Source organism: Jaculus jaculus, chromosome 10 (genome assembly GCF_020740685.1).
Source record: "Jaculus jaculus isolate mJacJac1 chromosome 10, mJacJac1.mat.Y.cur, whole genome shotgun sequence".
NCBI classification, from domain to species: Eukaryota; Metazoa; Chordata; class Mammalia; order Rodentia; family Dipodidae; genus Jaculus; species Jaculus jaculus.
The window spans coordinates 40,949,272-40,973,994 of NC_059111.1; the positions used below are offsets into that span (position 1 = coordinate 40,949,272).

Consider the following 24,723-nt stretch of genomic DNA (forward strand, 5'->3'; position numbering starts at 1 on the left):
CAAGCTGCTCCTGGTTGGTTGATTTCTACCAGCAATGCAAACCTGACTGCAATAAGGAGGAGATAATGATGATATCAAAATAAAAGACAGGGCTGGAGAGATGGCTTAGCAGTTAAGCCCTTGCCTGTGAAGCCTACAGACCCCGGTTTGAGGCTCAATTACCCAGGACCCATGTTAGCCAGATGCACAAGGGACGCACACATCTGGAGTTTGTTTGCAATGGCTGGAAGCCCTGGTGTGCCCATTCTCTCTCTCTCTTTCCCTCTTTCTCTCTCTGTCGCTCTCACATCAATAAATAAATAAAACTAAAAAAATATTAAAAGAAATAAAATAAAAGACAGTGCTGCATGGTGGTGCACGCCTTTAATCCCAGCACTCAGGAGGCAGAGGTAGGAGCACTGTGTGAGTTTGAGGCCACCCTGAGCTACAGTGAGACCCTATCTCGGAAAACAAAACTAAACACACACACACAAAAATTAATTAATTAATTAAAGGAAATATAATAAAAGAGAGACTGATTTGAGAGGGGGAAGGGAAATGATGGAGAGTGGAGTTGTGAAGGGAAATGTGGGGGGGAGGGGAAGATTTACCATGGTTTATTATCTATAATTTTGGAAGCTGTCAATAAAAAACAAATTTTTTAAAAAAGGGTCTGTAGAGATGGCTCTGCAGTTAAGGTGCTTGCCTGCAAAGCCAAAGGAGTTAGGTTTTATCATTTGTCCATGTAAGACAGATGCACAAGGTGGCGCATGTGTCTGGAGTTAGCTTGTAGAGGCTGGAGGCCCTGCTGTGCCCATTCTCTTAATCTTTCTTTCTCTTTGCCAGGAAATAAATGAAAATATTACCATGTTTTTTTGTTTTATGAGATGTGCCACCACACCCAGCTTTTAATAAAAATATTTTTAAAAAATAGGTAAGCAGGGTGTGGAGGTGCACACTTTTTATCCCGGTACTTGGGAGGCCAAAATAGGAAGACTGCTATTAGTTAGAGGCTGCCCTGAGACTACAAAGTGAATTTCAGGTCAGCACAGCTGCAGTGAGACCCTATCTCTTTCTCTATATATGCCTCTTTCTCTGCCATGTAAATAAAGAAAAAAAAAAAGGCTGGCATGGTGGCACTGTACTGTACTGTAATCCCAGTCTTAGGGTCTTGGAGACAGATGGGTCCTTGGTGGCATACACCTGGCATAAATACTTTAAAAAAATAAATATATAGTGTACCCCTTTAATTTCAACACTTGGGAGGTAGAGGTAGGAGGATCAGTATGAGTTTTAGGCCAGCCTCAGTCTACAAAGTGTATTCCAGGCTAGCCTGGGTTAGATCAAGACCCTACCTCAATCCCCCCAATAAAAAAGTTGAATATATCGGGCTGGAGAGATGGCTTAGCGGTTAAGCGCTTGCCTGTGAAGCCTAAGGACCCTGGTTTGAGGCTCGGTTCCCCAGGTCCCACATTAGCCAGATGCACAAGGGGGCGCATGCGTCTGGAGTTCGTTTGCAGAGGCTGGAAGCCCTGGCGCACTCATTCTCTCTCTCCCTCTATCTGTCTTTCTCTCTGTGTCTGTCGCTCTCAAATAAATAAATAAAAATTAAAAAAAAATATATTCTCTAAAAAGTTGAATATATAAAATAAGTCAAGTTACACAAACAAGCTAATAATTTCAAATCAATTATTAGCACCCTAAGCAATAGTGATGGCAACTGCTACAAAAAAAAATAATAATAAATAAAACATAAAAAAAAAAAGGAAAAAGTGTAGTCGTCATGCCTGTAATCTCAACACTGAGAAAGCTGAGGCAGTACCACCAGGAGTTCAAGGACAGTGTAGACTGGTAAGTTATAGGCTAGCCTGGGATACATACACTGGGATTCTTTCTTTTTCTTTTCTAATATTTTATTCATTTATTTATTTGAGAGAGACAGAGGACGGGCACACCAGGGCCTCCAGCCACTGCAAACACTCCAGATGCATACATCACCTTGTGTATCTGCCTTATGTGGGTACTAGGGAATTGAATCTGGGTCCTTAGGCTTCACAGGTGAGCACCATTCCATCTCTCCAGCCCCCCCCCCCCCAGGTAGGGTCTCACTCTGACGCAGGCTTACCTGGAATTAACTATGTATTCTCAGGGTGGCCTTGAACTCACGGCTATCCTCCTACCTCTGTCTGAGTGCTGGGATTAAAGGCATGCGCCACTGCATCTGGCTTAATTTTTATTATTTATTTGAGGGAGGGAAAGAAAGAGGCAAATAGAGAAAAAATGGGCACACCAGGGCCTCCAGCCACTACAAATAACTCTAGACATATGTACCACCTTGTGCATCTGGCTTATGTGGGTCCTGGGGAATCAAACCGGGGTCTTTTGGCTTTGCGGACAAATACCTTAACTGCTAAGTCATCTCTCCAGCCCCCCCTCCCTTTTTTTTTACTTTTACTGTGAGCTTCTGTCTTAAAGAAAGAGAAGAATAGAGAGGCTACTTCCTTCTATGGACAGCCTGTATCAGCCATCAAGCCAGGTTTTCATAAACAGTCTTACCTTGATCCACACGGTTTCACTGACAAAGCTGAATGGTGTGGATGGGTTATCTGGGGTATGCTTGTTTAGAATGCTGAAGTTAATAGAGTCCTTGGCAATTCGGGGTGGAGTTCCAGTCTTCAATCTTCCTGCCACAAACCCCAACTTCTCCAGAGTCTGAGCCAACCCTATAGAAGGCTGATCTCCCATACGGCCCGCAGGATGCGTCTCTAATCCAATTACCACCATGCCCCTCAGAAATGTCCCAGTAGTCAGAATCACACTCTCTGCAAAGACTGTGCTTCCATCCACTATGACAGGGAAAAAAAAAAAAAAAAAAAAGAGCAAAACCATTTTGTAGTTATTACTTCAGATCAAAATGGGATGTGACTATTTCATTTTAGAACTACAGTAAAACTTTCGTCTTTAGTAATTTCAGAATCTATAGATATATATTTATTTGAGAGAGAAAGAAAGAGGCAGATAGAATGGACACACCAGGGCCTCTAGCCACTTCTACTGAACTCCAGACGCATAAGCCACCTTGTGGATCCTGGGTAATTGAACCTGGACCTTTAGGCTTTACAGGCAAGGGCCTTAACCACTGAACCATCTCTCCAGCGGCCCACCCCACCACTCCTTTTCATAGTACTTGTTTTTTCAAGCTTTATTAACTGACAAAGAGCTGTATATATTTACAGTGACCATGATGGTATTTTGCCGTAAATAGACCTTGTGCAATATTAGAAACAAGCTAATTAGAATATTGGGGCTTGAATATGAAATGTTCTCCACGAGCTCATGTACTTGAACACTTATTCCACCACTGGTGGCACTGTTTGGGAATGTCATGGAAACGTTAGGAGGCAGATCCACAGGAGGAAGAGTCACTGTGTCAAGACCTGAGGCTTTATAGGCTGGCTCTACTTCCTGTTCTTCCTCTACTTCCTGGATGAAATGCCTGCCATGCCTTAGCTGCTCTAAGAGACTACAGCCCTTTGAAATGAAAGCATAATAAACCCTTTCCTTCCTTAAACTGAATCAGGTCAGGTATTTTGTTCCAGAGCAAGTAACTAATACACAAATCTACCATCTCATGGTTACTTTTATGTGTACTGTAGACTGAAGATCTATTCAAGTACACATTTCTAGAAAGTTTGTAGCTTTAGAACCTCTAGGCAAAGAATTTTAAATGAGGAACACTAGGTGATATTAACCCCAAGAATTCAAGATATCTGGAATAAACAATATGTAAAGCAGGAAAGACCAGAAATAGGAAATAATGTCACAAGATAAGTCTGTCTGTGTGTGTCTATCAACTAATCAATTTTTTTTTGTTTTTTCTTTTTAATTTTTATTTACTTGCAAGCAGAGAAAGATAGAAGACAGATATAGAGAGAATGGGCATGCCAGAGCCTTCAGCCACTGCAAACAAACTCCAGACGCATGCAACCCATTATGCATCTGTCTTACGTGGATCCTGTGGAATTGAACCTGGGTCCTTTTGCTTGGCAGGCAAACATCTTAACTGCTAAGCCATCTCTTCAGCACCCCCTCCCAGGCTGACCTAGAATTCACTCTAGTCTTAGGGTAGCTTTGAACTCACAAGTGATCCTCCCACGTTTGCCTCCTGAGTTCTAGGATTAAAGGCATATGCCACCATGCCTGGCTAGTTTATATATTTTTTAAAATATGTATTTATTAGAGAGATAGACAAACAGAGAATAGGCACACTAGGGCCTCCTACCACTTCAAACTCCAGACACGTGCCACTTTGTGTACGTGCTGTTACATGGGTATGAGGAAATTGAACCCAGGCTGGTAGGCTTTGCAAGCAAGTTTTTAACCACAGAGCCATCTTTCCAGCCCACAAAATAAGTTTCATGTTTTTTTTTTATTTGTGTGTAAGGTCAGAGAACAACCTCAGAATGTTTGTCCTCTCCTCCCACTTTCTTTTTTCTTTTGGTTTTTCGAGGTAAGAGTTTTACTCTAGCTCAGGCTGACCTGGAATTCACTATGTAATCTCAGGGTGGCCTTGAATTCACAGCGATCCTCCTACCTCTGCCTCCCAAGTACTGGGATTAAAAGCGTGCACCACCTTGTCCAGCTTTGTGTTTGTTTCTTTGAGGTAGGGTCTTGCTCTAGTCCAGGCTGACCTGGAATACACTATGTAGTCTCAGGGTCACCACAAACTTATGGCAATCCTCCTACCTCTGCCTCCCAAGGGCTGGGATTAAGGTGTGAGCAACCACGCTTGGCTCACAGTTGATTTTTTTTTTTTTTTGAAAATTATTTTGTGCATCTGGCTTTATCTGAGTAGCAGGGAATCAAAAACAGGCCATAGGCTTTTGCAATCAAGTACCTTTAATGCTGCACTCTCTAGTCTCATCCCTTGTTATTTCTGCCACTGTGCAGATCAAGCTAGCTAGCTTTCAAGCTTCCAGATTCTTTTCAATTCCTACTGCCACTCTGTCCAGCCTTACATGGGTGCTAGGGAATTGAACGTGGGCGTGCATGCCTGCTAAAGTGTCCCAACACCCAAATTCAATGTATTATTACTTCTCAAGGTAGTGTCTCACTCTAACCCAGGCTGACCTGAAACTCATTCTGTAGTCCCAGGTTGGCCTTGAAATCACATTGATCCTCCCACCTCTGCCTTGTGAGTACTGGGATTAAAGGTGTTGCCACTGTGGTAGAAAAGAAGCTACAAATTGAACTAATTCACTGAGTTACTTTAAGAGTTAGGTGCTGAGGAGCTAAAACTTATCTTTGTCAGCAGATGGAAGAAACTGTCCAGAAAGAGCCCAAAAGGATGACAAGAAGGAAAGACAGTTTAGGCTAAAACAAAGTAAAATGGAGTTCATTGTTAGGGTGGCCTGACTACAGAAATAGTTGGTATGTAAATTCCCACATCTTGTTTGTCCACTTACCCCTCCCCTTGGCTATGAAAACTATAAAATGGCAGTAAAATTGCAGCTGGGGCCAAAGCTTCTTTGGAGGGCTACCTCAAGCTTTTTGGCCCCTGGGTAATAAACACCTCAACTTCTACTCATACTGGCATTGAAGTGATCTTTCCAGAGAATTTCTACATCTCTGGAGGCCCCTGTAAGATTTTCCTTCGCCACAACCCCAGTTGGTCAGGAAAGACTGTTGCTCCTGGGCCTCCCAGCCTGCCAAAAGTCCCTGGAACTGGGAATCGCATGCACCCCCAACATGATTGCAGGGTCCATTTCCAGGTGGCCCAAGGAGACTGTGAAACACCACACCAGAGTTCCTCAGTGGAAGGAGACGAGCCTGAGTCAGACATTTGGAACAGGTAAGAATTCTCCAGGGAAATTGGGATTGTGACTAGTCAGGTCTGGAAGAGCTGGCATGGACTGCTCCCTGCAAGAGGAAGCCCCGAGCCTCGATATTGCTGTAAGGTGACAGCCCTCTTTCCATCAGGTATCAGGGTAACCGATGGTATTTGGGCTTGTGCTTGATCAAGGTTATGAATGGGATTAAATAAGAAAAATTATTTAAACTCTGAATGAATCAATGGATGTGTGAGGGGGAGATGGCCATCTGGTATCTATGAAAAGTGCACTTGATATGAATGCATGCATTAGGTCACAGACCAAAGGTTGCAGAATAGCTTTGTCTTTGTGTCTGTTCTGCAGCACTATCACAGTGAGAAATTCACTATGGAGGAAGTTCTCTACCAAGCCCACTGTCCTAGACTGCATAGTCAAAAACAAACTATACTTCAGAAGGAAATATTCAGGAGATTATAATACTAAGATGACACCACAAAGATGAAAGGCCTCTGTAAATTAGGAAGGCCAGCTTTTAATGTTGAATGGCCCCCAGAGTAAACAGTAAAAGAAAGAAAGACAGGGAAAAATGCAAGGTTATCCTACACTTAAAAGTCATAAAATGGCAAGATCAAGGAGCTGCTCTGTAGCACAGAGAGAAATCCAAAACTTGTCCTGGGAAAAACAGAACAACAACAAAAAAAAAGCAACAATAACAACAAAACATGTTCAACTAGAGTTAAAACAGAAACTTCAAGGCCAGAGATCCTCCTCACACAGCTGCCTCTGAACACACTCTCCAGTAATGAGGTACTGGCTGGCAGAATTTAAAATTGGCAAAACCGAAGGCCACAGAAAAGGGGAGGGAGGGGTAAAGGGAGATAATGTTGTCTGAGCTATGGGGAAATTCCACCACTCCAGGGCCTGACACTACAAGTCTCACTGCAAGGTTTTACAACTGCTTCTGAGTTAAACAAATGTGATGAAAGTCAGTCAAGCCCTAAACTCAACCATATACTTACCAGAAGAGGAGGGAAAGACCCTCCACATTTGCAGAGAAGGGTTATGCTGCCCTGCTGTGTTCCCCAGGGGTTAAAGGTCAATCAAAAATAGATAAATTCTGGGGTCAGTCCCAGGCAAGTGCTAGAAACCTGGGGAAGCTCAGGTGTCTTGCTTTCACAACTGGGGCAGCTCTCCAAGGCAAGGGCAAAATGGGGACTACACATGAGCAGGTGCCTGCAATTGCAATGTGTCATTTAGTGCTTCCCTTCCAGGGCTTGACCTATATGATGGCCAGATGGCCCTAGAGTAGGAGGCGGAACCTGACACACAAGTCTCACAGGATAGAGAGACAAGGCACAAACCTCTCAGGATTTATGCCAACCCCTAGGAAATCTCTGATGGCTCTGCTTTCCTGGCTTTCTTGCCTTACCGACCCAGGGGGATCTACAGGTACAGGGAATCCCAGGGTCCTGGTCCAACATGATGATGGATGAGTCCCAAATTGCTGCAGACAGATGGGAACTTCTTATAAGACATGCTTCCTGTTTACCTTATCTCTCTATGCTTCTATGGAACTGCTAATAGACAACAGTCCCAAGGTTTGTGTTCAGACTGAGAAGTATTCAATACTGAGTTTGTCAGAAAATTTCTAAAACTTCTAATAATGTTCTTATCTGCTTTCATATTTTTTAAATATGTTTCAGAAAGCTGATAAAGAGAGGTTCCAAAAATCAACAAATGACAAAATCCATATGTATATTCTGAGAAAATAATGTAAGTCAATTTGGTCTACTCTTTTATCAAAGATAATTTCAAAAAGCCTTTTGAGGGTGTGGTGGTTTGATTCAGGTGTCCCCCATAGACTTATGTGTTCTGGAGGCTAGGTTTCCAGCTGATGGAGATCTGGGAATTAACACCTCCAGGAGGCAGTGTTATTATTGGGGGCGGGCTTATGAGTATTATAGCTAGTGTCCTCTTGCCAGTTTTTGGCATACTTTTTGTTCCTGGTCAACTTATGTGGGCCAAGGGGTGAGATCAAATCTCTGCTCATGCCATTTTTTTCCCCTGCCATCATGGAGATTCCCCTCGAGTCTATAAGCCAAAATAAACCTCTTTTTCCCACAAGCTGCTCTTGGTTGGGTGATTTCTACCAGCAATGCGAACCTGACTGCAACAGTAAAATGGTACCAGTGAGTGGGGTTGCTGCTAGACACTTGTGTGGTTTTGGCCTTTTGGAGCTAAGTTTCAAGAGGAATGGGAAAGGACTTGAAACCTTGGCCTAAGAGATGCCTTGCAGTGCTGTAAGTACAGCTTGATGGACTATTTTGGTCAGAGTTGGAAGGCGTGAATGTAGTAAGAACTATGGGCTGTGAGGTTTGGCTTATGAGGGTGAGAAAGAGCTTTGCCTAGACTGGGCTAGCAGTTTGTGTGGGAAGCTTACTATGAGTATCGAGAATTTGTGCAGGGTTGCTTTGCATAGAAATGAACCGCTGTGAGCACAGGGATATGGTACAGAAAAAAAGAAAAATCTTTGGGTGAACTGCTGCCCACTCAGCTGCAACTGAGAGATTACAACCTTTGAGACTGGGCTAGCTGACCTGCACTAGGGCAACAGGAAGAATAGACTCTTTTGGAGGGATCTGAGTGCTCAAGAAGTGTCCTGTTCTTCAAAGTCTGTTTTATTCCCCACTGGATTAGCAAATTGGCACCCTACCTGGTATTGTGGAGTATAAGAAATGCTGGAAAGAGGGTCATTGAGTTTGCAACATGATCTTGTGTTTTGGAAATGGCCATGGGCAGTGTGAAGCAGGTTTGCTGGATGCCTGCATAGAGACCCCATGAGGCCATGAGGATGAACTGTGGATTGCAGTGGAGACCCAGTGACGATGCCAGGACCACAAGATGGCTGCTAAGGAAAGCTGCTGGCCCTGATGAAGTTTTCAGGGCGGAATTAAAATACCAGAATCTTGTTGTTTAGAATTATTGGACTTGGAGACTTGTCACTGCCTAGAGTCGTTGGACTTAGAGCTAGAGAGTTTGGTGTTTGCCCTGTTTAAATCATGTATTGCTTGAATATTTCTTTGCTATGCCCAATGCCATGTTTTGCAGTGTGAGTGCTTAATCTGTGCCATTATGTTTGTTAGGTGATTTTTAAAATTTTTATTTATTTTTTGGTATTATGGCTCAACTAAAAGATCTTGGACTATTATGGGGATTGGGGATGTATGAACATCATTGGAATTGATGAATGTATTGCATTTTACATCATGTATGATTATCAGTTTATGGGGGCCAGGGGCAGAATGTGGTGGTTGGATTTAGATATCTCCCATAAACTTACAGGTTCTGGATGCTAGGTTTCCAGCTGATGGAGATTTGGGAATTAACACCTCCAGGAAGCAGTGTTATTGTGGGGGGCGGGCTTATGGGTGTTATAGCCAGTGGCCCCTTGCCAGTGTTTGGCATACTCTCTTGTTCCTATTGTCCATTTATGTGGGCCAGGAGGTGATGTCCACCCTCTGCTCATGCCATTGTTTTCCCCTACCATTGCGGAGCTTCCCCTCGAGCCTGTAAGCCAAAATAAACCTCTTTTTCCCACAAGCTGCTCTTGGTTGGGTGATTTCTACCAGCAATGCGAACCTAACTGCAACAGAAGGCAAAAGAAAAAAATCCTTAAATGGTCATATAAACAGGTCTTATGATAAGGACAATAAAAGTCTTGCTGGTAATTATAATGAGATAAACTAGATAAAAGAATAAACTGAAGAAGAAACTTTAAATGTTGGATATTACATGTTTGATAAAGAAGACTGTTACAGAATGGTTACACAGATTGTAAGGTAAAAGTATGTAGATAAAGGTATGAGTTAACTTAAACACAAGGCTTAAAGACAAAGCTGAGTAAGTCTTCAAGTGTGTAATCAGATTATGGACTACTTGAGATTAAGGTGACTATTAGCCTAGAGTTTATATCAGACTAACAAAGGATGGCACTAGATGGTTGCCGGATGTTATGATACTTAGGTTGTAAATTTAAAACTTTTATCATAACTGATGTAAATCTGATCATAACAACAGTTATAAGGTTGTAAAAGACTGCCTTTAAAATTAACCAAATTTAAAATCAACCAAGTTTGCTATGTTCCTCTATTTGCCAACTTTTTACTATTTAATAAGGTTATTATATCTTTTGTTTTGTTTTGTTTGTTTTTTCGAGGTGGGGTCTCACTCTAGTTCAGGCTGACCTGGAATTCACTATGTAGTCTCAGGGTGGCCTCGAGCGATCCTCCTACCTCTGCCTCCTGAGTGCTGAGATTAAAGGCGTGCACCACCACGCCTGGATAAAGTTATATCTTAAAAAACAAAAACACTGTAACCTTAAGATGGTTCCTGCCTTGTTCAGGCTGTTTTAGTGGGCGATTATCACTGAGATTATTGTCTAAGCCTTATAAAATGTGATTTAGTCATTGTGACTTTGCTCTTAGGGAAAATGAAGAAGCTGTCCTAGGAAAGCCTGCAATATACAAACAATGTTAATATCGTTTGTCTAGGCTCCATATATTCTACCAGTTGTAGATTTTTTATTGCCAGCACTTGGGAGGCAGAGGTACGAGGATCACTGTGAGTTTGAGGTCATCCTGAGACTACACAGTTAATTCCAGGTCAGGCTGGGCCAGAGTGAGACCCTACCTCAAAAAACCAAAATAAAATAAAATAAAATAAAAATAATAAAAATGGTTCAATGATTAAAAGTAGTTGATGAAGAGGGCTGGAGAGATGGCTTAGCGGTTAAATGCTTGCCTGTGAAGCCTAAGGACCCCGGTTCAAGGCTCGGTTCCCCAGGTCCCACGTTAGCCAGATGCACAAGGGGGCGCACACGTCTGGAGTTCGTTTGCAGAGGCTGGAAGCCCTGGCGCGCCCATTCTCTCTCTCTCCCTCTATCTGTCTTTCTCTCTGTGTCTCTCACTCTCAAATAAAATAAATAAAAAAATTTTTAAAAAAAGTAGTTGATGAAGAAATCACTTTATGTCTATCATAATGTCTCCAATGTTTGTTAAAATCAGACCAATTTAGCTCAACAATGATCAGGTTTGGCTTTATTCGTAAGCTATGCATAATCAGACTCAGTCAAGGTTTTACTCAAGTAATTGTCTCATTTCTTGTATCTTAAGTTCATTACTTATAGATATATTGCTACTTAAGACATGTTCACTGCTCTAGAAAAACAATGCTGTTGTTCTGCTTCCAGTTTTTGGGTAATTGGTACCTACATAAGTATATAGACTGGCTAAAGTTGTTTTCAAACACAGATGCCAAGTTTTTTTACTGTCTTTTCCTGACATACAGTTTCTAGATCAAATCAATTGATTTAAAGTTGTGGACAAAATGTTTCAGGGCTACTAGCATGTTCTACCTATGCTTATAACTGACAGATCAAATGTCTGTTTTTTATGTTCCAGATATAACTCACACTGTTACCTGACAACTGAACTTTTGTGTCATTCTCTGACCAGATCTGCTTTGCTAACTAAATAGGTTCTTTTAAAAAAAGATTTATTTATTTATTTGAGACAGAGAGAGGGGTGAGGTGGGGGGGGGGGAGAGAAACAGCAAGAGAAAATGGGCCCACCAGGGCCTCTAGCCATTGCAAACGAACTCCAGACACACGTGCAACCATGTGCTTATGTGGAACCTGGAGAATCAAACCTAGGTCTTTAGGCTTCATAGGCAAGCATCTTAACTGCTAAACCATCTCTCCAGCCCTAACCAAATATGTTCTGTACCTTTTTAACTAAATGTTTTACTAATCAGATAGGTACAGTCTCTCTGAGTGATTAATAACCGTATGTAGAAGCCAAGGTCAACTGGAAACATTGGAGTTAAAAGGATAGCTAACATTTTGGTTCCTGCTCCCAAGACAGAAGGCCACAGGAGATGATGGGATACTTCCTAACTTTCTAGCCTCTGGTAAGTTTCCCGTTGTCTTGATCAGGGAAGACCTGGAGATGTTCTCCAAATCAATGTATCTGCAACCGGAGAGTCACAACATGGGAGGAATATCAGTCCTCCAGGCTTCCCAAAAGAGGGAGGGCCACTTGGTCAGCACGGTCTGGACTTATCCTAGCAAATGACAATGCTGAAAGTCATGAAACTCCTCACAGGTCCCTAGTGTCTCTCTTACAGAACTATGAATGACCTCCAAAATATAATACATAGTTAAGTTTTGCTGCCTACACAGTCTTAAACAGCCAGTATGAGAATATAACTACATTTATTACAATATAAACCAAGAGTCAGACTCATAGCCTGCCCTGCCTGACGCTGACTTGCAGTACTAACTATTAACTCATGCCTTCTGACTCTGCCTGGCCCTGATTAGTCAGCACTGTTTGCTTTTAAATTAAAGACCCAAAGTTGTCTTCACTGATTATGTTTACCTGATAGTTATTGATTTATATTAGTCCAATCTCTCCTTGACATGTTTTTTACTATTTTTTATTTATTTATTTATTTATTTATTTATTTATTTATTTGACAGGGAAAGGGAGAGAGAATGAATGGGTGCACCAGGCCCTCCAGCTAGTGCAAACTCCAGATGCTTAAGCCCCATTGTGCATCTGGCTAATGTAGGATTCTGGGGAATCAAACCTGGGTCCTTTGGCTTTGCAAGCAAACACTTTAACCACTAAGCCATCCCTCCAGCCTGACATGTCTTATTAAAAGGAGGTATGCCGGGCATGGTGGTGCACGACTTTGATCCCAGCACTCAGGAGGCAGAGGAAGGAGGATCACAGTGAGTTTGAGGCTGCCCTGAGACTACATAGTTAATTCCAGGTCAGCCTGGGCCAGAGTGAAACCCTACCCCCAAAAACCAAAATAATAATAAAGTAAATAAATAAATAAAAGGAGGTATATCTCTAAGGACAGATCTTAAAGCCAAGCTCTAAAGTACATTTAGGGCAAATCTAGAGCCTAGGGCAAATCTAGAGCCTAGTCCTAAAATATAAAATCAATGTAGAATTCTGGTTGTTTCTATTTGCTTATGCCAGTGGTGCAGGTTGTTTAATGATCTTTATTTGCTAAGATTTATAGAGCTAAGCCTGATTCTCCTGCCACTGGTGATGATAAGAAGGAAAGACAGTTTAGGCTAAAACAAAGCAAAATGGAATTCATTGTTAGGGTGGCTTGACTACAGAAATGACTGATATGCAAATTGTTACATCCTGTTTGTTCACTTACTGCTCCCCTTGACTATGAAACTACAAAATGTAAATAAAATCTCAGCTCAGGGCCAGAGCTTCTTTGGAGGGCTATCTCAAGCTCTTTGTCCACTGGGTAATAAACTCTTCTACTTTCACTCATACTGGCATCAGAGTGATCTTTCCGGAGAATTTCTACAATACCACTATACCCGGTTTCAGTGTATTTTTGAATGACAGAAAGTTGGTGGAAGCTGGTTATGGTAGCACACTTCTTTAGTTCAAGTACTCAGAAGGCTGAGGTAGGAGGACTGCTATGAGTTCTGAAGTCAGCCTGGGGCCAGAGAGTGAGTTCCAGGTGAATCTGGGCCAGAGTGAGGTGGAGAGGAGGGAGAAGAGAAGGGAGAGGAGGGAAAGGAGGGGAAGGAGGGAGAGGAAATGGAGGGGGGGGAGGGGAGGGGAAGGGAGAGGAAGGGAATAAGAGGGGAGGGGACAGGAAGGGAAAGGAGGGGAAGGGAAGGGACGGAAGAAGAAGAGAAGGGAAGGGAGGGGAAGGGAGGAGAGGAGAGAAGTAGTTAAAAGAATCACTGCCATAGAGGGGAAATGTCTGTAACTTATATACCCGAGAACAGTGGGAATGAACTAATTTGTACTGCAAAAGCTCAGAAATCAGAAAACTGAGGACAAATCTAAAAGGATATAAATAAATCATATGGAATTCTCTGATTTTGGACAATGGAACACTCAGGAGCCATAGATCATTGCCAGAAAATTTTCAGTGCCAGGGATGGGATACCTCCAGTGAGTTGTTGGCCAGGGAGGTCCCTGATGTCCCCAAAACATTATAGGCCATTGCTGAGGCCCTTGGTTTCCCACCAGGAATCAATGGTAAGACCCTATTGCTGAAGACTGCACATACTTGGGCTGCAAGGCCACTGAGAAATCCTGCTGGAACCTCCTCCATGTAGACCAGCTGACAGAAAGCTGGAAAAAGCCATTCTACATGTAGTTCAATGGGAGAAAGAGATAACACCAGTGAAGATACTCAACAGTGGACACTGCAAGCCTTATAATTGGCCAGCCAGCCCAAATGAGCCAACGGGTGCAATAGTGGCAGGTCTGTCATGGTGGAAACCAACTCTCCTCCAATCGGACTGGAGGCCCGCTCCAAGGGAGGGAATACATCCCTGATACTGAAAACTTAAAACAGGGGAAGTCATGATCCCTAGGGTTGTAACATCTGCTGATGTCTGGATAAGTGTACATACCATGCTTATCAAACTGCCCAGTAAGCACTTCTCTTAATATTCATACCCTTATATTAATGCTACTGTCACTTTGGGGAGAGAATCTTCTCTTTTCAGATGACAGTGACCTTGGGATGACTCAGAAGGCATCACGGTGCTGGAAAGTAGTGATTAGAGTACAGAGTAACATCTCCATCACAACTTCCAAGGCTCAGGGTCTAATGAGGGAAGAGGTGGCGGAAAGAATGTAAGAACCAAAGGAAAGGTAGGACTCCTTACAACATGCTCCCTCCAGACATGAAATGGCTTCGATATCCATGACCTCATAGTGCCTGGCACTACCTACACAAGACCATCATAAGAGGAGGGAAAGATCACAGCATCAAAATAAAAGAGAGACTGATTGAGATGGGTAGGGGATATGATGGAGAATGGAATTTCAAAGGAGAAAAGGGGGGAGGGAGGGTATTACCATGGGATATTTTTTATAATCATGGAAAATGTTTTAAAAAATTGAGAAAAAATAAAATAAAATAAAATAAAAAAAGATTAAAAAAAAAAAAGGAAAACTGAGGACAGAATGAGAACTGAGGAATGTATGGGTAGAGGATGGAGCTCACTGACAAAGTGCTGGCCTAACAAGCATGAAGCCCTGGGTTTAGATCCCTAGCACTGCACATACTGGGCATGACTGCATATGCCTGTAATCCCAAAACTTGGGAGACAAAAAGCTAGATGATCAGAAGTTCAACACCATTCTTAGTTGCAGAGTTGGTGGCCAGCCTGAGGTACATGAGACCCTGTTTCAAAAAATAAAAAAATACAGGGAATTGGGAGATGACTTAGTGGTTAAAGTGTTTACTTGCAAAGCCTAAGGACCCAAATTCGATTCCTCAGGACCTACATAAGCCAGATGCAAAAAGTGGTGCATGCATCTGGAGTTCATTTGTAGTGCTAGAGGCCGTGGCATGCCCATTCTCTCTTTCTGTCTTCCTCTTTCTCTGTCTCAAATAAAAAAAAAAAAAAGTACAATTTAAAAGCACTTAAGGCTGGAGAGATGGCTCAGTGTTTAAGGTACTTGCCTGAAAAGCCTAAGGACCTGAGTTCAATTCCCCATTACCCATGAAACAGATATTGTTTTGTTTTTTGAGGTACGGTCTCACTCTAGCTCAGGCTGACCTGGAATTCACTCTGTAGTCTCAAGGTGGCCTTGAACTCACAGCGATCCTCCTAACTCAACCTCCAGAATGCTGGGATTAAAGGTGTGCACCACCATGCCTGCCTGAAACACCCGATGTATAATGTGGTACATACATTTGGAGTTCATTTGTGGTGGCTACAGGCCCTGGCACACCCATTCTCTCTCTCTCTCTCTCTCTTTCTTTTTTTTTTCTTCTTTTGGTTTTCCAAGGTAGGGTTTCACTCTAGCTCAGGCTGACCTGGAATCCACTATGTTGTCTCAGGGTGGCCTTGAACGCATGGCAATCCTCTGCCTCCCAGGTGCTGAGATTAAAGACATGTGCCACCACTCCCAGCTCTTTTCTTTTTTAATTTTTATTTATTTATTTATTTTGGTTTTGCGAGGTAGGGTTTCACTCTAGTCTAGGCTGACCTGGAATTCACTGTCTTCTCAGGGTGGCCTTGAACTCATGGTGATCCTGCTACCTCTGCCTCCCAAGTGCTGGGATTAAAGGTGTGTGCTACCACACCCGGCTTCTTTTTATTTTTTTTAACGTATTTATTTATTTATTGTGGGGGGCAGACAAGAGAGAGAGAGAATGGGCACGCATATACCCTCTTGTGCATCTGGCTTATGTGGGTCCTGGGGAATCTACTAGCAAACACCTTTACCACAAAGCCATTTCCCCAGCCCCCCATTCTCTCTATCTACCTCTGTTTCTCTAATGAATAAATAAAGAAAGAAAATATTTATTTTTCTTGAAAAATACAGATATTAGTGTCCTTTCTTTTCCTTTGGATTTTCGAGGTAGGGTCTCACTCTAGTCCAGGCTGATCTATAAGTCACTATGGAGTTTCAGGCCGGCCTTGAACTCACGGCGATAATCCTACCTCTGCCTCCCGAGTGCTGGGATTAAAGGCGTGCGCCACCACACCTGGCAAAAAAATACACGTATTATAATAAGAGGCTCAGGAACAAAAGACTCAAATATGTAGGCTATGCAAGTCCTTCATAGACAGAACTGATGAACACAGAATCTGAACAAAGTATGTGATAGTCAAAACAAACAAAAACATTATTTATATAGTTTTCCTTATTCAAACAGAGAAAACAAAACTTTTAGAATTAAAAAAAAAAAAATCTCAAATTGGGATGGTAACATCTTGAAAAACAAAAATCTCCATAGTTTTCTCTATGGAAAATAATCACATCGAGTTTTTTAATATGATGCTATTATTATTCACCAATACATACCCAAAACAACACCACTGACACGGCATTTCCCAGTATGTTCAGGCTCTGCTTCGGTTAGAACCAGGTCTTCTACAGCTCCCTCCTGAACAGTAAGCCGCGGTGTATTCAGGATTTCTTTCTGTCAAAAACAAATACGCAGTGAAACCCAGCAGCTAAATTATCTCTGCAGTCTCTCCTGTGCCATGGCCCATCCTCACCTGCATGTTTTGTTTATAAAGCTTCCTATCAATCTGTGCTCTCAGTCCCCACACAGCTGGGCCCTTGCGCCGGTTTAAGACTTTGTAATGTACACCAGACTGGTCACAGATTCGAGAACACAGGCCATCCAAGGCATCTACTTCCCTCATTAAATGTCCCTTTCCGATGCCACCAAAGGAAGGATTACAGGACATCTGACCTAAGGAAAATGGACATAAACAAAATAAATATAGGCAGCTTGCAAATAGTGAGCATTTCACAAGGAACTGTTCAGACAGGTGATTAGTCATTACATGTGATAAAAACAGAAAACCTGAAACACATGCTATACTGTAAAGAAAACTTCACACTCCCAATGGGATGAAGAGCTGTCAAGGAATCGATTTGTACTCAATGACTGCAACCTTACCTCGATTTAAGGTTATTTTTTTTTAATTTTTTTAATTATTTATTTATTTATTTGAGAGCGACAGACACAGAGAGAAGGACAGATAGAGGGAGAGAGAGAGAATGGGCGCACCAGGGCTTCTAGCCACTGCAAGCGAACTCCAGACACGTGCGCCCCCTTGTGCATCTGGCTAACGTGGGACCTGGGGAACCGAGCCTCAAACCGGGGTCCTTAGGCTTCACAGGCAAGCGCTTAACCACTAAGCCATCTCTCCAGCCCTAAGGTTATTTTTTTCAAGGTATGATTTCACTCTAGCCTGGGTTAACTTGGAATTCATTATGTAGTCTCAGGCTGGCCTTGAACTCACAGTGATGCTCCCAACTCGGCCTCCTGAGTACTACAATTTAGTGCGTGCACCACCACACCCAGCAGGGTTGTATTTTTGTTATTTGTTTTCCTGAGGTATGGTCTCACTCTAATCCAGGCTGACCTGGAATTCACTATGTAGTCTGAGGGTAGCCTTGAACTCACAGTGATCCTCCTACCACAGCCTCCAGAATACTGGTGTTAATTTAAAGGTGTACCCCACTATGCCTGGCTATTTTTAGTTATTTGGTTTATTTATTTGAGTGAGGAAGAGGCATATATGGAGAATAGTTGTGACAGGATCTCCAGCCACTGCAAATGAACTCCAGACACATGCACTACTTTGTGCATCTGAGGGTACTAGGGAATCAAACCTGGGTTTAGCAGGCAAGCGCCTAAATCACTATCTCTCCAGCCCAGCATTTTTTAAAATTTATTTATTTATTAGAGACTTGGCGGGGGGGAATGGGTGCATCAGGGCCTCTGCCACTGCAAATGAACTCCAGATGCATGTGCCACCACGTGCATCTGGCTTATGTGGGCCTTGAAGAATCAAACCTGGGTCCTTAGGCTTTGCAGGCATGTGCCTTAACCATTAAGCCATCTCTCCAGCCCAAGCGTTGTCTTTATAAAAACATTATTTTTATTTATTTATTTATTTATTTATTTATTTATTTATTTATTTTTATGGGCTGAGGAGATGGCTCAGCAGTCAAATGTACCTGCGTCCTCATAAAGCCTGATACAAAGTGGCACATGTGTCTGTGAACCCAAGGCCCTAGACAATAGGAGGAGCACCCAGCAGAGTCTGAAGATAACGAGCCAACTACTCAGATATTGGTGTTTGATTTATAGCAGCAAGAAACCCTGTCTGAAGGAGGGTGGAAGAGCACAAACACCTTCAGGTTCTCTTCTGACCTACACACTTAAACACTAAAAATTGGTATTTATTTGAGAGATAAAAAGGCAGACAGAGAGAATACACACCAGGGCCTCTAGCCACTGCAAACAAGCTCCAGACATTTACACCACCTTGTGCACCCAGTTTTACATAAGCCATCTCTCCAGCACCCCCCTTCCATGATTTTTAAGGTGTGTGTGTATATAATCTCATTGAATTTTTCTGAGAGGTAGTTTAAAACAGGGCTCTAGGCTGGTCCTGAATTTACCATGTAGCTGAGATGGTCTTGCATTTCTGATTCTCACACTTCCATTCTATGTGATAGGATTATAGCCACCAGGCCTAGATGTAAATGAACCTTTTTTGTGTAGTGCTGGAGACAGAAGTTGGGCCTTATAAATGCTAAACTAATGAGCTACATTGCCAATTCTCACTAAGTATTTTATTATTTATTATACACAGTCAGTTTGGTCAGTACACTGCAAAGAAAGGGGGTGTGATGGCAACAAAAGAACTGCCTGCTGGTACTTCCTGTTAAGATGGAACCACGCCAAAGCTGCCTACGGGAGAAAAAGTCAAAAAAACACCAAAAAAAAAAAATGCCACACAAAAAAAAAAACCAAAAACAGCAAAATACACTCTTCTACTAAAAAGTGAAGTGTATAAGAAATTACCAATGGCAGCAGAGAAATAGGAGAGATCCAGAGCATCTACAGCCCACATAGGCAGGCAGAAGCGGCTCCAGCAGTGTTGGCACCAGGTCGGCAGGGCCACAGCCGCCAGGCTCGCTTGAGACATAGGAAAAGGCAGATGAGGGGATTTTCCACTTACTCTGAAGCTCCTCACAAACTCAAGAAACATAACGGTAGGACCACAGTGGCCAACGGAGGAGCAGATCACAAGGTAGAGAGGATCACATGCACCAGCAGGAGAACTAGAACCACCATCCACAGCCTCCCCTCCCCCACTGCCAGCGCAAGCACCAGACACCTGGGGAAGGGAGATCACAGCACCCAGCCCCAGCAACCATAGCAGCAATCCAGCCAGCCTACTTGAATCCACAGCATAACAAACAGGGACCCATGCAGAAGCGCAGCATAACTGACACCAAAATCACCCCAAAAGGTAACTGGTATTACACCAGTACCCACCAAATCAGCCTGGTATATAGGCTTGAATCAGAAGTACTAATTGCACCTTCCATATCAGGATAAATTATATGTTAAATCTGATGGATGGTCGGATTTGCCATTCTTAAATAAGCTATATTTTGGGCTTGTTATTTGTTGCTTCCTGATTTATAGTGGCTTTGTTCCCTCTTCTGTTGTTCATTAGGGAAGGGCTCCACTTGGTCACAAGCTTACTTGGAACCCTAAATAGACCAAAAATCTTAACCTCCTAGTTGACAGGATTAAGGGTGTGGGGCAACACACACCCTAAGGGACTGTGACTTGGTTAGAGGATCTGGCTGTCATAATACCTACTTTTTGTTGTTGTTTTTTGAGGTAGGGTCTCACTCTAGCCCAGGCTGACCTGGAATTCACTATGGAGTCTCAGGGTGGCTTTAAACTCACGGCAATCCTCCTACCTCTGCCTCCCGAGTACTGGGATTAAAGACATGTGCCACCACACCCGGCAATACCTTTTCTTGCATAAATACTCTGTGCTGTTTATACTGAATGCATACATTGTTTAGTTAAATTTTAGAATCTGGGGGCTGGAGAGATGGCTTAGCAGTTAAGCGCTTGCCTGTAAACCTAAGGATCCCGGTTCAAAGCTCAACTCCCCAGGACCCACATTAGCCAGATGCACAAGGGGGCGCACGGGTTTGGAGTTCGTTTGCAGTGGCTGGAGGCCCTGGCGCACCCATTCTCTCTCTCTGTGTCTGTTTGCCTCTTTTTGTCTGTTGCTCTCAAATAAATAAATAAACAATTAAAAAAAAAAAACTTTTAGAATCTGCCTGTATTTTGTTCCACTCGCCTACTTGAATACTCTCTTAACAGGGAGACCTAACATCTAGGGTCACCTTTGTAGATACTCTGAGAGTCTTCCAGAGCCACACCTACCACATTAAGCTCCTCCCCTGAAGATATATAACATCAGATTGATTGATACATCTAATAATACTTCAGCTAACTAGAAAATCCAAGCATTAAATTAATCCAAGTTGCAAAAATATGTACATTGTAACACAAGACACATCAAAACTCAAGACAATATAAATTCACCAAAAAGTATTAATGCATCAGAAATGACCTCCAGTGAGAATGAGTTAGAGAAAATACCTGAGAAACATATCAAAAGAATGATTATAAATATGCTCAAAGAAGTCAAAGAGGAAATTAAAGGAATCAAAGACACAGGAAACCAATTTGATGAAATAAAAAAGTCAAAATAACACATAAATAAGGAAATAGAAATAATAAAGAAAAACCAGTCAGAATTACTAGCAATGAAGAACACAGTCAATGAAAGTGTCGGGGTGGGGGGAGGGAGGGAAATTACCATGGGATATTTTTTTATAATCATGGAAAATGTTAATAAAAATTAAAAAAATAAAAAAAAGAACACAGTCCATGAAATAAAAAACTCTGTAGAAAATCTCACCAGTAGAATGGATGAAGGAGAGGACAGAATATCTAAACTAGAAAACCAGGTGACAGATCTAATATAGTCCAACAAAGAGAAAGACAAACTAATAGGAAAGTATGAATGGCAATTTCAAGCTATTCGGAACACTATGAAAAGACCAAACATAATAATTCAGGGCATTATAGAAAGGAGAATTTCACTACAAAGGCATAGTAGGCATTTTCAACAAAGTCATCAAAGAAGACTTCCCCCAAATTAGGAAAGAGATGCCAATGCAGACAAAGGAATCCTTTAAGACACCAACCAGACAAAACCTGGACAGAACCTCTCCTCGCCATAATATGATTAAACTACCAAACATACAAACCAAAGAAAATATATTGAAAGCAATTAGAGAGAAAAATCAGGTTACCTACAAAGGCAAGCCCATCCGGAGGATCACAGCAGATTACTCAACATAAACTTTAAAAGCAAAAAGGGCTTGGAGTGATGTATTCTAAGTTCTGAAATTTAACAACTGTCAACCAAGGTTACTTTATCCTGCAAAGCTATCCACTCAAATAGAGAAATAAGGACATTCCACAACAAAAGCAGGCTAAAGGAATATTTGAAGACAAAACCAGCTCTACAGAAAATACTTGAAAGGATCCTCCATGCTGAAGAGAAAGAAAAGCACACACAGAAGGAACCTGGAAAAAAACAAACCATACTCAAATACTAGTTAATACAAAGCAAAGGTAAAACCAAAAGAACTAGCAAAAAAAAAAAGGCAAAAATAAATACACACCTTTCTTTTTTTTTTTTTTTTTAATGTGAAAAGCCAGTAAACTTTTAAGAGATTTCCCATGTGCTTCCTTCATTGTCCATTGTGGTCACCTTAGTTCTGCTGAAGCCCAGTACTTGCAAGAACTGATTAAGTTGAGCAATTAATTGGACATATACCATAATTTCCTGAGTCTCTCTCTGGTTGAATGACAAAGTTTCTGAGATCTCTGACATCTAATTCCTAGAAGCAATTTACTTTAGGGTCCAATGTAAGATAGCTGATCTGTCTACTTCTTAACTGCTGACACCCTAGAAAAGTTGTAAAGTCATGCTTATCAGCTCGAACTCTAGTGTAACAAATTATAAAATTGTATCAATAGAAATACCAGGTTTAACTGCACAAGGCCAAGAAAACCAGCGATGCCAGATATTGAATTTCTATCGCACTGTCCTTTGAACACATCAGCAGGAATAAACTGCTGAGTGCAGATACCATGCAGTGCAAATACCTTTCAATAATATCTCAATATCAATGGCCTCAATGCCCCAACCAAAAGACATAGGTCTGCAGACTGAGTTAAAAAGCAGGATCTTTCAACTTGTTTCCTCCTAGAAACCCGCCTTTCTACAAAGGATTGACACTGTCTTAGGGTGAAAGGTTGGAAAACGGTGTTTCAAGCAAATGGACCTAGAAAACAAGCAGAGGTTGCTATCTTAATATCTGACAAGGTAGACTTCAGTCCAACATTAGTTAAGAAAGATAAGGAATGTCACTTTATAGTGATTAAAGGCACAGTGCAACAGGAGGACATTACAATCCTAAACATATATGCACCTAACATGGGGTTCCCAACTTCATCAAACAAATGCTATTAGAACTGCCTGCTAAGATTTACTTTGGGGCCAGACATGGCGGCTCATGCCTACCACCCCCAGTACTCAACAGGAAAGGCAAGAGGATTGCCACAAGTTTGAGACTAGCCTCATCTACCTAGCAAGTTCAGGCTTGGGCTACAGAGCAAGACTCTCTCTCTCAAAAAAGCAAAAACAGGGCTGGAGAGACGGCTTAGCGGTTAAGCGCTTGCCTGTGAAGCCTAAGGACCCCAGTTCGAGGCTCGGTTCCCCAGGTCCCACGTTAGCCAGATGCACAAGGGGGCACATGCGTCTGGAGTTCGTTTGCAGTGGCTGGAAGCCCTGGCGCGCCCATTCTCTCTCTCCCCCTCTATCTGTCTTTCTCTCTGTGTCTGTTGCTCTCAAATAAATAAATAAAAAGAAAATAAAAAAAATTTAAAAAAACTCTTAAAAAAGCAAAAACAACCAACCAAACTTTGGGGGGGGAAAAAAAAGCCTCAACAGTATATGATGGTTCCTTCGTCATCCCAGCAACAAGGAATCTGAAGCAGGAGGATTCCCAGTTCAAGGCCTGCCTGGGCTACAAGCTAAATCTAAGATCAGCTTGAGAAATTTAGTTAGACCTTATGGCAAAATAAAAAATAGGCTTGATACAGATGACTGGGCTTCTGCATGAGAATGAAAATACTTAGTAGCAGAGGCCAGTAAGTTAAAAAGGAGACATAAAGGGAAGAGAAAGGAAGGGAGGAGGGTAGTTAATAGGTTGATATTGTATATATGTAAGACAATGATTGTGATGGGGAGGTAATATGATGGAGAATGGAATTTCAAAGGGGAAAGTGTGGGGGGGGGGAATTAACATGGGATTTTTTTATAATCATGGAAAATGCTAATAAAAATTTAAAAAAAAGGCTAGAGGATATACTTCTTGCTTAGCTTGTATGAGGCCCTGGGTTGAATCTCCAGTACCATATTTATAGAAATAATTAATAAACCCCCTCTATAGTGATTATTTCCCCTTATGTGAAAAAAATGTCTATATATATGCATACCTTCACATAAATCTTAAAAAAAATTTTTTTTTCAACCAGGCATGGTGGTGCACACCTTTAATCCCAGCACTTGGAAGGCAGAGGTAAGGGGATCATGAGTTTGAGTCCACCCTGAGACGACATAGTGAATTCCAGGTTAGCCTGGGCTAGAATGAGACATTACCTTGGAAAACCAAAAAAGAAATTTTTTTTTCATTTTTTTTTGAGGGGGGGGGCGGGTGTTTCAAGGTAGGGTTTCACTCTAGCTCAGGCTGACCTGGAATTCACTGGTTCAATTCCCCAGGACCTGCATAAGCCAGATACACAAGGCAGAGCATGTGTCTGGAGTTTGTTTGCAGTAGCTGAAGGCCCTAGCGGGCCCATTCTCCCCCCTTTCTATCTCTCTCAAATAAACCAAATTAAATTAAATTAAATTAAATTTTAAAATATTTACTTGTTTGCAAGCAGAGAAAGGGAGGGAGGGAGGAAGGAAGGAAGGGAAAAGGGGGCAAGGAGAAAATGGGCACACCAGGGCCTCCAGCCACTGCAAAGAAACTCCAGATGCATGTACCACTTTGTGCATCTGGCTTTACCAAGGCACCAAATGGGATTATTACACTTTGCAGACAAGCCTCTTAACTGCAAAGCTCTCCCCAGCCCCATACCTTTCTTAAAATGCAGCATCAAAATATATGAAGTGTGATTTTTTTACAATAGTATAGCTCCTTCTCCCTCAAAAGAATCACTGTTAACAGGATTTCCCCACAATTATGAGCTTAATGTAAATTAAAAGGCATTTATTTATAGAAATATGATTTATTCACAAGTTTTACAAAATACAATAAATAATCCAACTACTGTTTATTCCTAAGTAGAAGAAAGGGGCTGGAGAGATGGGTTAAGGCGTTTGCCTGCAAAGCCAAAGGACCTCGGTTGGATT

At 42.0% G+C, this 24,723-nt stretch overlaps 1 protein-coding gene and 1 non-coding gene across 2 annotated transcripts in view; both read right to left on the reverse strand.

The window, feature by feature from the left end:
- The window catches only part of Mto1 (mitochondrial tRNA translation optimization 1), a 62,345-nt gene that overhangs the window by 36,260 nt on the left and 1,362 nt on the right, over positions 1–24,723 (reverse strand). The window contains exons 2-4 of the mRNA XM_004660492.2: positions 16,888–17,087; positions 16,691–16,808; positions 2,536–2,825 (exon numbers count right to left, since the gene is read on the reverse strand). Coding sequence (XP_004660549.1) covers positions 2,536–2,825; positions 16,691–16,808; positions 16,888–17,087 — 608 coding nt within the window. The remainder of the gene's footprint in view (positions 1–2,535; positions 2,826–16,690; positions 16,809–16,887; positions 17,088–24,723) is intronic.
- On the reverse strand, positions 22,267–22,404 carry LOC123464275. Its single transcript, XR_006639504.1, has one exon. It is a non-coding gene; the product is annotated as a small nucleolar RNA SNORA8 (small nucleolar RNA).